A 15,845-nucleotide genomic window follows, 5' to 3' on the forward strand; every position below is an offset into this window, starting at 1 on the left:
AATATTGTTAAGAGGTTTCTGATGTTTTGAATGAACCGTACCGAGACCACATACGTACTATCTGGAATTTGAATCAGTGTTGTCTAACAAAGCCATTGGGAGTTAGGTCTCATGGCTCTGTGTCTGGCAGCACAGTGCTTCAGATACAGGTGACACTACTGGCTCTGCTGCTGTCGCCCAAGAGGAGCCCCGTAGCAGGGAGTTATGTCCCAGCTCAGAGCCATGGCAGAGCTCTGAGAGTATCCAAAGCCTAGCAAAGCCTCCGTTATTCGCCAGTATGTAGAATGCATACTGGATTTTAATGCAGAAGAAGATAAAGACAGATTTCTTACGTTTCATTCTTTGATAGAAATGCATTCACTTTTGCAACAGGAAAATAATTGCATCTAGCTTTTCTGTGAATGTACACGAATTGTTTAATCCAAGAGTCTCAAAATAAGTGTTTTATAAAAATAGTTGAATTGCTAAAGACCCTGCAGTAATTCCTGAAGTGCAATTAAATAGTGTGATTGCAATTTCCTAGTTGATTTTCTACCACAAGCGACTGATCTGAGTGCATGAGCTATTTCCATCATATCAATATAAACATATTTTTCATCCTCCTTTATTACAATGGTGAAGATGGTAGACTTTTTCCAGATTTTAGTTTCCCTAGTACTTAGTCGAGACTAGTAGCACAGCTATCTCATCAACTAAAGAAAACAAAAAAAGCGTTCTTGTCATTCAGACAGATAACATTACTGGGACGCTTTTATGGCAATAAGGCAAGATCACGTACACATTTTCCTCTCTTTGACTTCCTGCATAACGATAAAGAAGAGGGATAGGAAACTGTAAAAAACATATGAATTATTTGTGAATAACATTAGCATGATTTCAGTTGTAACACATTAAATAAAACATAATTAAGCTCCATTTGCTTTTCAGATAATTAGGAGACATGATCTCAAGCCTGGAGTTAAAATACAGTTTGAAAATGCAGGTGTGTTCTGATACAGATTTAGACTGAAGACAGTTTTTTTATAACAAGGTAATTTAATTTCAGATGCAGTGCTCACTTTTTCATCTTCAAAAGCCAGATAAGCTGGTTTCTCTTCTGATCTCTCTTGGGTTCTCTTGCAATTAATTCACACACGTGTCTTCACAGAATTGCTCCTAAATAATTAAAAGGAGCATCTGAAATGAGTAATAAGCTACATTTCAAAACCCCTGTATTATCCTCCACCTTCGGTAATAATAAGCACTTTCTTAATTAATCACCATTTAAAATAAACCTTTTTGTTGTCCTATGTCATTGTGAAAGATGTGCATTTTAGACAAAAAGCAGTTGCATTTAGTACCTTAGTGCATTTTGTACCCTTTCCATGAGCATCACTGAGAAATACCACAAATAGGCAACTGAGATCTTTACAGTTAGTATTCTTGGTATGTATGGACTGAGAAAATCATCTGGAAGAGTTCTGTATAACTGTCAGCATTGTGTTTAAAAATATATATATATATATTTTCTAGTCCAGAATGCAACATTCCATCTTTGTGTTAATTTCTAGCAAGCTTATTAGTACTGTGTAAAAAGGAGAGATTGTTGTCTTTTGAGTAATCTGCTCCAGATGCTGGTGCTGGTACTAGTGCTAACAGCCAGAAAAATACTGCCTCAGCTGCATTGGCTCTTCTGAGACCTTTGTCTCATCTCAGTCAAAATAAGACCTTAATCCTTTTAACATCTTACGTCATTACTTGCATGGTTTTGGTTTGTTTTGGAGGAATGGGGGCTGAGAGGGAGAAAGGTGTTCTTTTTGTTTTGTTTTTAGTGAAAGTTTTAGAGACTGTTTAAAAGATCATCTTGCCTTTCCAGGAGGATTTGCACACTTGTTTTCCCCAGGTTGCCTGGCTTCAATTGCTTCAATTGATGTGTCTCTTTTGGGAACCATTTTCCCCTGATGAGATGCACAATGGCAGTCTCTCTTGACTGGGAGGGAAATAAGTCCGAAAGGTTTTCAGTCTGTGTCTGCTTTAAGGCCATATCACGATAAGCTCTTTGCAGCAGAATTACCTATATTTAATCAGGAGGCAGAAACATCTTCATTATAGAGTTTTGCCATATGGTTTCTCCATAGTACAAAGGAGGTTTATAGAGGTTATGACCTCAGTGACTTCTTGTCAAAGGAGAGGGGAAGTAAAGCTTTACTGTTCTGGAGGTCTGGCTTACAAGAGATTTTTCACCACATAAGATGTCAAATGTCTTAAAGTTCATTTTGAGTTACTTTGACTTCTGCCTGACCTTATCTGTGTGTCTGGATTGGAGAGGCATTATTCAGAACTGTCTCCACGATAAAGCCTACCTTCCATAAAATCACTCCAAGGCATCGGCGGACCCACTGAGGCTGCTGCTCTGCCTGTCCCCACTTGAGTGAGGACCTGGGAGGTGCAGTATCACACGTCTGGACATGGCGCTCTGTACAAGCTCATATATGCGGGGCATGCAGGCCTGGATTATGTCTGATGGACCATAAAGTCTCTTCTTCAAGAAAATGAGAATGTCTCATTTCACCCCAGTGAAATGTATGCAATCGGGTGCATATCCACCTAGACTGAGAGCGGCAGAAGCTCTTTTCCTCCAGAGATGGGAGAGCACAGGGAGTGCAGTGCGGATATTAGGGTGTTGTAACACAGAGCAGTACTGGGCCTTCTGTCCTCACACTGAAGACTACTTACAGAACTGGGCAAGACCATCTCCGTGGTTTGTAACTCAGGGTGACGTTACAGGGTCTCCCATCCTCTGCACTACATGACGAACAACTGTGTGGGTAGGACTGCAGCTTCCCTTGCCAGAGTTCTGACCATGTCAGCACACAAGCTTAGCCATTTGAAATAAAACTACTGGAAATTGAAGTTTTCACAATAAATGCATCTTTGTGGACTTTGACTTCTTTGGTGGTAGCATGTTCTGGTCAGTGCTTGGGTGCATCTGGTGGGCTGTACTTCTAATCACCTCACAGGCAAGGTTAAAGTGTGCATTCCTCCAAGTGCTTGCCAGTCCACAGGACATGGCAGAAACAGCCCTACCTGCCCGGAACAATTTATTTTTCAGGTTATACTCCATCTTTTGGTGTGGAGGCCGAATACTATCCCTGTCCCAGTCTGTTCCTCATGTACTTATGCCACCAAATCAGCAAGTTTGTGTCTCCTTGTAAAGCCATGCTGTGTGTCTGGGAATGCCTGCTGGAGCTGAAAAGGGGAGAGCTCACTGCGTCAATGCTGTAACAGGGTGCTGGCTGCTGTACCTCCCCTCAGGTGGGACATGCAGTGGGGTTCCTTCATTCTCCCACCTTCAGATTCCAGATCCACATTCAGAAGCTCTCATCCCACAAGTTCAGTTCTTTAGCGGGACTCATATCTTGTCCTTACATCCTGTACACACAGGACAGCCTTCAGATCCAGCGGCTACTGAAATGGCCTTCCTGGAAGCTGCCTCTGCAGGCAGAAGAGTGGGAGAGATGTGGGAGCAGGGGGAAGACCCTGCACCCCACATTCTTCTGGGATAATCCCACGTTTTGGGTGACTCTCGGTGCATTTCTGGATCAGTGACTGAATTTTATTTAGGTCGATCTGGTAATTGCTGTCTTAGCAACATATTCAGAACTGTGACTGACTTTCACACACAGCTTCAGGCAGTCTGCACTTTGTGATCATGTCAGGAGAAGACTTTTTAGTGGGACTTTGAAGCTATCCACATGCAGGGCTGAGAGATCGAAGAACTGCCATTTTATGCGCAGAGACTGTGACGTGGGTAAGTGGCTCAGCAAGGCTTTTTTCTAAGCCTGCACTTCTAGACCTAACTGTGATTCTGGGGGAAAATATCTATGCCTCAGTTAGTCTCACTTGTATCTAGGGGTATTCTGATATCTATCTGGTTACATTTGTTGCTACATTTCCTGTGATCTTCTTTAGTCTCTCATTAAAATGTTAGTAAAATACAGACCAAGTAATATTAGCCTGAATCTGTTTATTTGTCTTTGCTTCTTGATTTCTTTATAGCCAGCTTGTCATTTTTCAGATTGCCCTAGCCTACTCCAGTTCAGAAGTGCTGCCAACCCTCTACGTATATTTAATTGTTCTTTTGGAATAGATCCATCCGTAATGGTCCTCCATGCCTTTGCCTTATGCATGGTGCATCTGCACAGAGCCCGGGTCTGCTCTATTCAGAAGCTTTCTATTCTTTGCAAACAGACTCTCAGAATTAGGTTATTTTGAAAATCACAGCTCTTTAGATTTTAATTTGATGTTTTTGTGTTGCCAGCATGAATAATTGCCAATATTTCTCTTTCCCAGTTATTTTACTGGGTTTTACCGTGTATTTTCTCTTTGGAAACAGCTCGATATATTTTTCTTTCCTCTGCCTGTATCGTTCTGTGTTTACTCTTCAGGAATAAGTTCTCACAAAACACAATTGTGTCTATTTCTTTCCTTTGTTCTTGCAAGTGGTCCTATTGATAATTCTTTTTTTTTTTTTTTTTTTTTTTTTCCTATTAGTGCCCTTTTTGTTCTTGGGCTTGTAAGAAAAAGGGTGCTGTTAAGCAGAGTAAAAGTAAATGGAATATGATTTTGGTTTTTTACTTCTTTCATTTTCATGGTATGTTCAGAAGTGCCAGACTAATTCTTTCAAAAGTATATAGATTTTTGTTGGAATAGCTAGACTAGAGGCTAAAGTAAATTAAAGAAGGAAAGAAAGAAAGAAGGGATAGCAGAAAACTTCATGAAATCAAGGAACTAAAATAAAAACCTTTGTTCACCGTTATGTCAAATATGGAACTGCTGGTTCTTCCTATCTTACAGCAAGTTGTTTTATTTTAAGCTTATAACTTTTAAAAGTTTCATGGCACAATATTGGGATTCTAGGTGCAAGATAGAGAAAGTAAAGAGTTCCATAAGAGTCACCTGTCTGATACAGACAACACTCATAAATCGACTCTGGAAATCCCAGACAGGAAGGAGAAAGAAGAGCATACAAAAAGCTCAGAGGTACAAAAAGAAGAAGAAAAAAAAAAAAAAAAAGAAGCATACACGATGCTTCAAAAGTGGGGAATTTCACGTTCTGTGAATGCTATGCACTTTGTTATTTTTCAGAAATGGTTTTGCATGATAAGTTTGCTACACTGCAGTAGAAATGATTGTGTTGCACTGAAAAAATGCTTTTGCACTATCGCTCACTTTAAGTTGTATGTACATCAATACCGTTATGTGAGAAATACCATACACCGCAAGGGAGCTCTGGGTATCTAAGAGTTTTAAAGTCCTGAATATATTACATCATGTAAGAATTGGTATGTAGCTGTATTTACTTAAAGGCTGTCATTGACAGGGTTAATTAGATCGGCTGTGAAGATGCCTGTTCTTTGCTATTTGGTATGGTGCTACCTCCAGTAGTACACCAAAGGTAGAAGGATTAAAATAGCTGTTTCTTTAATACCGTTATGTTCTTCAAGGATAAATCACATGGCAAATGCTTCAACAAATACTTGTTTCCACTGTTATTTCAAAAGTAGCTAATGGAGCTACACCTCACAAAGTTTTCACCCTATGAGTAAAATCAAATAAAGTTTTAAAATGTTGTAGAATTTTACATTTTGATAATGCATTTTTGGTTTTGGTACTCCATTTTTAATTGTTTCTCTAAATGTTGCCTCTCTTTCCTAATTGACTTCTCTCTGCAAAACCATATGACCCATAATCACTGGAGTACCATTAACAACATAATGTCAGGGTACAGAAATCCTCATTTTGTGTCCATTAGCAAAAGTTTCTTCCTAAATATATTTCTCCTAACTATTCCCTTCCTAATTTTTGCTACTAATTATGGATTTTCTCCTAGTACCTCTCTGACACATCCTCTTTTTTACTAGCTACTCTCCTTCCCCAGCCTGCATCCTCTTTACAAAATCACAGCTCGTCCTCCTGCTTCCAAGACAATGTGTGTTTCTCTTGCCCCTTCCCACAAGGATCTTCACTGGTGTTAGTTCGCACGACCGTCCGGTCTTGCTGTGCCCATCTCCATCAGTTCTCTGTCCGTGATGTTCCCCTGAGCCCATGCACTAATGCCCCCAGCGAGGGTTTCCTGTATTGCCCATCCTTCCTGAGAGCAGGGTTACCTCTGTCATTCCTCCAGTTAGGGTCTTCCCCTACCCTGTCTCCCCATGCCACCTATCTTTGGGTGTAGCATCTTACTTATTTCTGAACTTTTTTTCCAGTGATGGCATAAGAAATGCCTCAGATTGGTTATTTGTGTCTTTGTTCCCTTCTTCTAGCTATCCTATGAGCCCAATTTAAAAGCCTTAATTTAAAATGTCTATAAGACCTCATCTCACTTTCTTTCCACTTTTCAACTCATGTTATTTTCAGTTTGTATCCTATTGCTGACTAGAACAGCAAAACAATTGTGCAGGAAGTCATGGAATGTCAAGATTTGCTAAACTCTTAATGAGAAGTTTTTGAAATCTGAATCATTTTAATTTAGCAAAAAACTCTTTAGACAAAGAGACAAAGTAACTTAATTAAATGCAGCTATAAGGAGAGCTGAATCTGTTGAAAGACTTGTGCCACAAATGAGTGAGGAACAGTTACTCCTGAAATAATAAGTAAATATTTATTCAAAATTTTTATTTATTTCTGCTGGCAGCTTGCATTTTTTGTGACCTTTGCCTGATCAAAAATGTTTACACGGCCTTGATGTATCTTACGAGTTCCATCTGTTTTGTACACATTTTCAGAATGAACACATCACCATAATTTTACAAGTATTTCTGTAGGACTAATTAGAATTTTCAGCTGACAAATCATCATAATTAGAAAATCTCTGCCTGTATGGTGGGGTTTCGGTGTGTTGTCACATTCATGAAAAGAAGGCTTTGAAATGTTTGTTCGTTGCAGTTTGAAGTGGTTTCTGTTTCCTGTGTTTACTCTACGTTATTGTATTCCTCAGGATGCCTTTGGACATCCTGCCAGTGAGATGAGGATAGGTGAACTTCGTCCTTCCATACCAGAGACTCCGTTGTACCCACCCAAGCTTGTTCTTCTGGGTAAAGAGAAGAAAGGTACTAACTTGACTTACAGCCTGCTAGATGGAAGCATATGTAATGCACATAGATAGACGTGTTACTTAACGTATTCTGCACTTCTCTGATTTTAAAACATATTGTGTATTTATTTGTGCACACACACACATATGTATGCGTAGTATCTATTGGACAATGCATTTTTTCTGGAGTTTAGTTTCCAAACACCACCTCCTGAAAACATTTGCTGTGTTTTGTTTCAGAGTCGACAGATGAGTCTGAAGCAGATAAGATCCATTGTCTGAATAACAGCGTTTCCTCAGGCACTTACTCAGACTATTCCCCTTCCCAGGCTTCCTCAGGGTCCTCCAATGCGCATGTTAAAATGGGGTCCTTGCAGACAACAGCTAAAGACGCAGTGAATAACTCTTTGTGGGGAAACAGGTGTGATCCTCTTTCTTTAACACAGCTTCCAACTGCTTTTTGTCTCATGTTATCATATGCACTCAAAGTAATTGTGTACTGTCTGTTAAGTTATTCAGATCAAAATCATAACATTTTACCCCAATTATCCTGAGGTGTACATAGCTATACACAGCCCAGGCTGTGGAGAGTTGGCCACCCATTCTTACTCTGTAAATGTCAGTAATTCTACAGCTTTCTTTTCAACTATGTGCTATAGCCATGCATTAAAAGCAACTAGTAATTGAGCTGCAATTATTCTGTTCTCTGTGGTCCGGAGCTGCAGCTGGCTATAGTTTAGTGTGGCTAACAGAGTGCATGTGTCTTGTATTCATGCTGTCCTGAGCATCACTCTGCCCTGGGCCTCCAATTGCAATAGAGTTCATTGAAAGCTGTAATCTGCACTGGCCATCAGCAACCTGCAAGCACCCTTGTACCATACATGGAACTCTCTGCCCTGCCTGTTCCTGCTGTAAGTCATGTAAATGTAGCTCCGTCTTAAGAAATGCACAGGCTCTTCCCCATGAATAGAGGCTGGAGCCTGCTTACCGGAGATACATAGCATCTTGGTGGTGAGAAGATGCACAAGCTGCATCTGGTAGTTTTGCTTAAAAAAAAAAATAAAATAAAAATACTTTGCAACTCATAGAAGGTTATTTTTACAGTAAGAAAATATGTTCAGCTGGATTTATATATGAACTTGGTGTTGAGCCATCCAGGACTTCTGACTCACTTCTTATTTTCCCTGTGTACATACTTGAAACATCTGTGCTCCAGTGCAATGAACTGCTGCAGACACTCATGCCAGCTCAGTGACAAAAGTACACATCTCATAGTACGATCCCAAAGCCTGAATATGGAAGGAAGAATATTAAATTGCTTTATCAGTTTGTCTTTCTGCTGACTGTTTCTGTGCTCTAATAGAGGGCATTTAACCGTATTTAATTTTGTTTTATTTCAGCAGGCTGGCGCAGTCATTTCCACAGCCCCTTGAAACAAAGCCATTACTGAGCCAGCGGGAATCTGCTCCGGCAGGAAACCTGCCACAGCGCAACGACAGGCGTCCCCTGAGCGACACCTTCACCGACAGCTGGAATGATAGCTCGCACTACGATAACACCGGCTTCGTTGCAGAGGAGAGCTCAGTGGAGAACCCTAGTGCTAACCCTCTCCTAAGCACGAAATCTAGAAGCACATCTGCGCATGGGCGCAGGCCGTTAATTAGACAAGACAGGATAGTTGGCATTCCTCTGGAGCTGGAGCAGCCGACGCTCAGAAACACACACGAATCTGAAGTGCCTCCTCCCAATCCTTGGCAAAATTGGACCAGAACCCCTAGTCCTTTTGAAGACAGGACAGCTTTTCCTTCCAAACTGGAAAACACCCCCACCACCAGCCCTTTGCCTGAGCGGAAAGATCATATCAAAGAGTCTCCTGAATTATCTAGCACTTTCACTCCAGGAATAGCATGGGAATATCACGATTCAAATGCTAACAGAAGTCTCACAAATGTCTTTTCACATATTCACTGTCGCCCAGACCCTTCTAAAAGTGTTATTTCGATCAGCAAGAGCACAGAAAGGCTGTCTCCAATGATGAGGGATTTAAAAACTAACAAATTTAAGAAGTCACAAAGTATCGATGAGATAGACATTGGAACGTACAAAGTTTATAATATACCTTTAGAAAACTATGCATCTGGTAACGATACTGTAGGAGCCCACGAGAGGGTGGACAAGCTCCTGGGCCCGGAGCACGGCATGTTGAGCATGTCCCGCAGCCAGTCGGTCCCCATGCTGGATGACGAGCTGCTGACCTACGGCAGCGTCAAGGTGCAGCCGCAGCAGAAGTCGTCCGTGACAAAGAAGGTCTACCAGTTTGACCAAAGCTTCAACCCGCAGGGAGCAGTGGAGGTCACAGCCGAGAAGAGGTTACCACCACCTTTCCAGCTCAACCCCGAGTACATTCCCCAGCAGAGTAAAAACCTGCCCCAGGAGCTGGTCAGCCCGAGGGCCTACCGCGGCTACCCCCCTGTGGAGCACATGTTCTCCTTCTCCCAGCCGTCGGTCAACGAGGAGGCCGTCAGTGCCCCCTTCGTGAGCCAGGGCTCTCGGCCGGGCTTCTTGAGGAGAGCGGATTCGTTGGCCAGTTCCACCGAGATGTCTATGTTCAGGAGGGTCAGTGAGCCCCATGAGCTGCCCCCAGGCGATAGGTATGGCAGGCCTCCGTACCGAGGAGCTGTGGAGCGCCAAAGCAGCATCTCGGTCTCCGAGTCTCAGTTCCTCAAGAGGAATGGCAGGTACGAAGACGAGCATCCTTCCTACCAAGAAGTGAAAGCCCAGACTGGCAGCTTTCCTGTTAAAAGCCTTACACAAAGGAGGCCGTTGTCTGCAAGAAGCTACAGTACAGAGAGTTATGGTACCTCTCAAACCAGGCCAGTTTCAGCGAGGCCTACAATGGCAGCTCTGCTGGAAAAGATACCGTCAGACTATAACTTGGGTAACTATGGCGACAAGCCTTCCGATAACAGTGATATAAAGACAAGGCCTACCCCTGTGAAGGGAAATGAGAGCTGTGCTAAAATGCCTGCTGACTGGAGACAACAGCTACTTAGACATATAGAAGCTAGAAGGTTAGACAGGGTATGTTTGGCATTTCTCTGCAATTAATGCCTTTAGTTGTGTGTTTTGGTATTTCAAACTATTTGCACGTACAGTGGTAACCACCAGAATTCCCAGTAACGAAATTCCTGCATTGGTGTCAGAGGAACTGGCCTGCAAAGGTGTCTGTGGGTGCACAAAGCAGCTGGAGTGAGGCATTCCCAGGCAGCAGAGGCTGGCACACGGCCTCCAGGCGGGTTTTGCAGTGCCTGTCGCAGCACTGCCTGAAGTAAAAAAAAAAAAAAAAAAAAAAAAAAAAAAGTAAAAATCTCTCTTTATCAGCAGATGTGAACATGCTGCTGAAGTCCACCACTTCAGTAATGATTTGAGAGCATTAGAAGATGCTGGATACAGCTTTGCAGAAAAACAAAAGAAATGAAAACACCACAGATAAAAAGTTTTGTTTTGTTTTGTTTTTTAAAAAAAGTGTTTTAGCTCCCATATTGCTCTTAGTGGAGGGGATCTAAAGCTCTCTCTTAACAGTGAGAAATATTACTGGATATTGATTGCCACTGTTTTTAACAAGGAATATGATTATTACTCCTTTTAGCAATAGAAAGTTGTGCTTATTTACCCTCAAAACATAAATACAAAACATAATACAAGTACTACAGTGCATGACTTCTATAATGATTTTGACTAGTGGCCTACTTCATGAATCTGGATTTACTTCATAATCTCAAGTGATTGTGAAAAGTTACCATGGTCTAATGCATAAGTTATTTGCAAAATGTGTCCATATACGTATTTTATGCTAGATATTCATGAGTTTGGTGTTAATATACTTATAATACCTCCCAATTGCTCAACATGATGCATACTAAAATACCATTAAGGATCAAATGGGTAAACTTTACAAATTGGCTTGAAGGCTGAAGCTTTTTTCTTACTTCAGCTGATTTCCTTGAGTTATGTGAAACTGATGGGAATATGCGTAATACCTAGCCGAAATAGAGAAGCCAAGTAGAGAAGTATCTGGTAGAAACACTTCCCAGATGTTTTAGAAACATCTTTACATGTAGTTTACAATGTGTATGTGCCTAAGAAATATTTTAATTCGTGGGAATCTGACAGTGGTGGTTAAGTCGAGTTCCCAGTGATCCCTGCAGAGGCAGAGAGCCGGCCTCCAGCTGTTTGCGGCACAGACCAGCAAAGCTCCACAAAGTTGGGCTGCCTGGTGCAGGGGCTGCCCAGGGAATGAATACCTGGGCACTGTCTTGCTCAGGCTGCCGTGCCAGGCCGTGCCGTGCTGTGCTGCCCCCAGGGGCTTGCCCCGGGGGACCTGGGAGCTCCCACCGAGCGCTCACAGCAGTGTAGGGTCTTGGTGCGGAGGGTTTGTTCTCTGACATTGATACTCCTTTATGCTAGATATGTTTTCTGGCCCTTCCGTGGTTGTGCAGACATACCAAAATTTGGCCATATTTGCAAAATAAAGACTTGTACCATGTTATATGCTACAGTTTTCAGAATACAGATAACATATTTCATCTGCTGTCAGCGTTGAAGTCTTTTATGGTATCCATTTTATGTATAACTAGCAATGTATTTGCTTCCGTGTGACTCAGTGCATGCATCAAAAAGCTATTTATTTCTTGGTACTGTTTGTTTGCTTAAACTAAAACTTTGTGAAATTAACCATATATGTGTGATACTTGATTCAAGGAGCATGTGTGTTCATATCCTGTCACGTGGTTGTTTCCTCTACTCAGACCGCTGCTTACAAACACAACACAGTTAGCCTTGGCATGCTGCACTCTGGAGGGTTTTCAGCAATGCATGCCGGCAGAAGCATGACTTTAAACTTGCAGACTAAATCTAAATTTGAAAGCCAAATGCTTCAAGAGCTACCTCTACCGAAAGTAAGTATGGGATAGCCAGCATATACCAGCATTACGAAATAAATTAATAATACTCCTTGCTTTTTCCTGGTTTAGCTTTTGCCTATAGTTCATGCTTATACTATAAACAATCCAAAAAGCAAAGATGATAGTAACACAGTTTTCCTGGAATCTTTTCAGAATCTTGCTTTTTGGATTAAGTAGCTCACATGGCTGTCATTACTGCTTTCTGCTCTTGTGTTAGATTGACGCAATCATTATATTTTGTAAATGACTTAATCTGTGCATAGGAATGAAGAACGTTTTGTTTTGTTACTATTTAACCTTAAAAAAAAAAAAAAAAAAAAAAAGAAAAGAAAAATTGATGTAGAAATGTTTGACATGCAGTTAAATAGTCTCCAGGAGATGGGCATTTGAACATTTGGACATTAATTGAGTACGCTGTAATGGCTGATATGTTATGAGTAGGTGCCTAGCACACTTAAACTAATGTTAAACTTTTGTTTGAGGAATGCCCACAGAAATATTTTTCTTCATCTTTTTTTTTTTTTTTTTTTTTTTTTTTCCTATTTTTAAGCTATGGATGATATATTGTTGATAAGTACATACATACACGATTATACACAAGCAAAGGTTTGGTAGGAAAAGCACATACAGCAGGCCAGAGAGGGACATTGCTGAAATATCTGCATATCAGGGAGGAGATACTGAACCCATACTCCCAGTTGTGCATGGCCATGCCGGAGTTGCAGCATCAGCCAGGTGCCACGCATGTGCTGTGGGGACGGTGCGTAAGGCCACTGGCACCACGGCAGTGCTAGAAGCAGCACAGCGAGCATCGCTCTGTGCCTTTCTGCATTAGCAGCAGTAGCTGTTGGTACAAATTAGCTGCATCTCTGTAAGTAATTACATGGTCACAGAGCATGGATCCAGGCACTGAAATGCCATCATCTGTGCTGCTAATTGCCGGGCTGGCCGCAGGCACGTTTGGCCTGAGCCAGCTGGTGCTGTGCCAGGCCAGGGTGAGCTCCCAAAGGAGGTTTCAGTGCCCAGTGTAAGAGTTTAGATCTAACCCTGCATACAAAAGTAAGAGAATTTAGGGGCAGCAGCATGACCAGATTGCGCTTGCTGGCCGGAGGGCAGGAAGTAGTATTTCTTAGCTAATGCAGGTATACACAGCACACTGGATTCTCAACAAACTTGTGGCAGTTTAACAATGCACACACACACACTACACATAGATCCCTGTCAGGTTTCTCCTGCAGTAACTTTCCATACTCTGTTACCTCCATTCGCAGCTCCCATTCAGCTGTCCCTGGACTGAAGTCCAAGTGTTAGTGTGTGCTTCTCCGTTGTTGTTCAGTTAATGACACCTAGGTCAAATCTGAGCTGTGTGTTTGTTTGGACGTAGACAGCTTTCCGGTGTTGGTCATGTTGTTTTTTTCTTTCAAAGAATTTGTTTGTCTATTTGGGTCTATAGGAATTATTGTCACAAGGTCTTGAAAGGCGTTCATTCGACAATAGCTCCAAACATTGGGAGTATTTTTGTACACACATTTAAGAATAAGGTCCTACACACTTCACAGTTTTAAAGTATAAATAAATACGGACATTAAAATATGGATATATGAGGAACTTCATGAAAACGGTTAGGGCATGAAACTTCATGAAACTGGACATGTTTTTGTGTGGCCTTATGTGAATTTATTCTGCTTTATATTTCACCGGCATTTCATTGCTACATATCCATATAAAATATGATGCTGAAATGCATGAAGGGGGTGTGTTCTCTTTCTGTACTGTTTGGGAAGTGGGGTAAAACTATTGCTGAAGAAATAATTTGAATGTTCATTGTTGATCAGTTTTATTCCTTCACATGTTCTAAAGCATTTTGCATTTCTCAATGAATCCAGGCCACAGCAGCTTCAAATTTTCCTCTTCTCCCCCTTTCTTGTGGCCTCGATTCAGGAGAGTAATGAGTGGGGTCTAGTTGTCCAGTGGAAGATCAGGAAATCAAGTATACGAATTACTTAAACTGGGAAACTTTATTACAATGAGTCTATTGCATGCATAAAATGTTGAACTGCTGCTTTTCCTTATTTACCTAGACATAAAAAGCACGTAGTTTTTACTGGTTTGCAGTCCATCCAAGCTCTGTAAATGAATGATACTGCAAGTAAATGAATTTGTTTTGCTGCAGAAAATGAAAATGAAAACTGATCACAGAATTTTCCTTTTTATTCAGAAAGCATCCTCTATATTTTTGTTCCTTTCTGAGTGTTAACTCACCTCTGCAGATTAGTCAGTCGCTTATCAAAAAGGCCCAGCATTGTCTGCGGTAACAAAAGAACCACTTTTCAGAAGATTGCTTTGAATTGTTGGCATCCGTGTCACAATTCTTTTAAAAGTTTGCGGTTTGGTGCATTTCAGTCTCAGAAGCGTACAGCACCCCCTCCCTTCAGGAGTAATCAGCGTATTCCCATGCATCACTTGGGAGAAAAACCACAAGTGCTCGTAGGAAGCTGCCTCCGCACAATCCCTCGGTGTCTGCGTGGCTGCGGGCACGTAATGTGCTTCATCAGCTCTCCTCGCAGGGAGGCAACCACATTTCCAGCCCAGCCTGTGGTGGCTCTGGAAGGCCGACCCATGGCACACAGATGATCTCCTTTCTTTTTCCTTTCTTTGCCTTTGTTTTTTGTCACTCCTCAGAGCACGGATTTTTGCGACAGTGCTTCGTTGTTTTAGACCTTTGCTGCCCGGCTCTCAGCTGATGTGCCCCCTTTGGATGAGGACGTAGGGTCGTGCAGCAAACAGGGCAGAGAGGCTGATCCAAGGCACCAAGTCCCACCCGTGGCCCAAACTGGCCCCCACTCGGGCAGCCCTTCTTCCAAACCCATTTGTCCCTGCGCTGCCGAGCTCTGGGCCCACATTAGCCAGCGTTAGGGAGCTTCGTGCTGCCAGAGAGCGGCACTGCGGTGTCAGGCACTAGGACAGGGGCTGCTGAGCTGTGAGGGGTCACCAGTGGAAAAAGTGCTGAGGTTGGCCTCATTTTTCCCTTCTTGGGATGTGCAAAGAGAGCCTGAAGGGGAGGTCTGTGCTTTCAACAGGGGAAATGTTTGCAGCACTTTTAATACGAGGAAAAACACAGCTTTCCTGATTTTTTTCTGGAGGACTTCTTGAATGATGAGAGAATTATAATACCAGATTTCTTGTTTTCTTTTTTTTTTTTTTTTTTAAATGATGATTAAAATTAAGGATGACTTTTTGTAATATAAATAATAATGTAAGTAATAATAATAATGTAATAATGTATAATGTAAAATGCTGTCAGTGGTAGTATAATGCTGGTATTTTGGAAGGTCTGACACAAAAGGCACACCCACAATAGGAAAATTTCCAGCTATACAGAGACAGATAAGAGAAAAGCTGGATGGGACAGCAAAGGTACACATGCCCTGAAAGGTACTGAAACCAGGAGCACAGTAACGAGTGAAAAAGGGATGAGAACCATGACTGAAGGAGAGAAAAGTGGAAAAGACAAAAGTATTGAGATCATTTAGGAAATGTTACATGTGTGTTATGTCCATTCACATTCAGGAAGAGTTTAATTACTGGTTGTTGTGCATCTGGTGTCCTGCTAACCTAAAACAAAGCCAGCACGTCCTAGAGAGGTCTGTGAGCAGTGTACAACACGCCGTGTTACTCAGAGCTCCGCCTGAGGCACGGTACTCACGGGTCCAATTTTGCCGCTGTGGGGAATATTATTTTAAGAAAATATGAGCCTATAATTTAATCTCCATGGCAAGTGCTCAGTAAAATGTTTTTGATACTTG

General features: G+C 41.8%; 1 protein-coding gene across 9 annotated transcripts in view; it reads left to right on the forward strand.

Annotated features, from left to right (window-relative positions):
• LRRC7 (leucine rich repeat containing 7) overlaps positions 1–15,845 on the forward strand; it is a 171,653-nt gene that overhangs the window by 141,207 nt on the left and 14,601 nt on the right. For 5 of the 9 annotated variants that reach the window (XM_035332657.1, XM_035332649.1, XM_035332656.1 and 2 more), the window contains 4 exons: positions 6,980–7,091; positions 7,316–7,496; positions 8,476–10,156; positions 11,884–12,033. In XM_035332657.1, coding sequence (XP_035188548.1) covers positions 6,980–7,091; positions 7,316–7,496; positions 8,476–10,156; positions 11,884–12,033 — 2,124 coding nt within the window. Of the gene's footprint in view, positions 1–4,899; positions 5,023–6,979; positions 7,092–7,315; positions 7,497–8,475; positions 10,157–11,883; positions 12,034–15,845 lie in introns of all 9 variants that reach the window. The other 4 variants (XM_035332661.1, XM_035332653.1, XM_035332654.1 and 1 more) reach the window with 4 other exon arrangements.

The sequence above is a fragment of the Oxyura jamaicensis genome, chromosome 8 (genome assembly GCF_011077185.1).
Source record: "Oxyura jamaicensis isolate SHBP4307 breed ruddy duck chromosome 8, BPBGC_Ojam_1.0, whole genome shotgun sequence".
Classification (NCBI taxonomy): Eukaryota; Metazoa; Chordata; class Aves; order Anseriformes; family Anatidae; genus Oxyura; species Oxyura jamaicensis.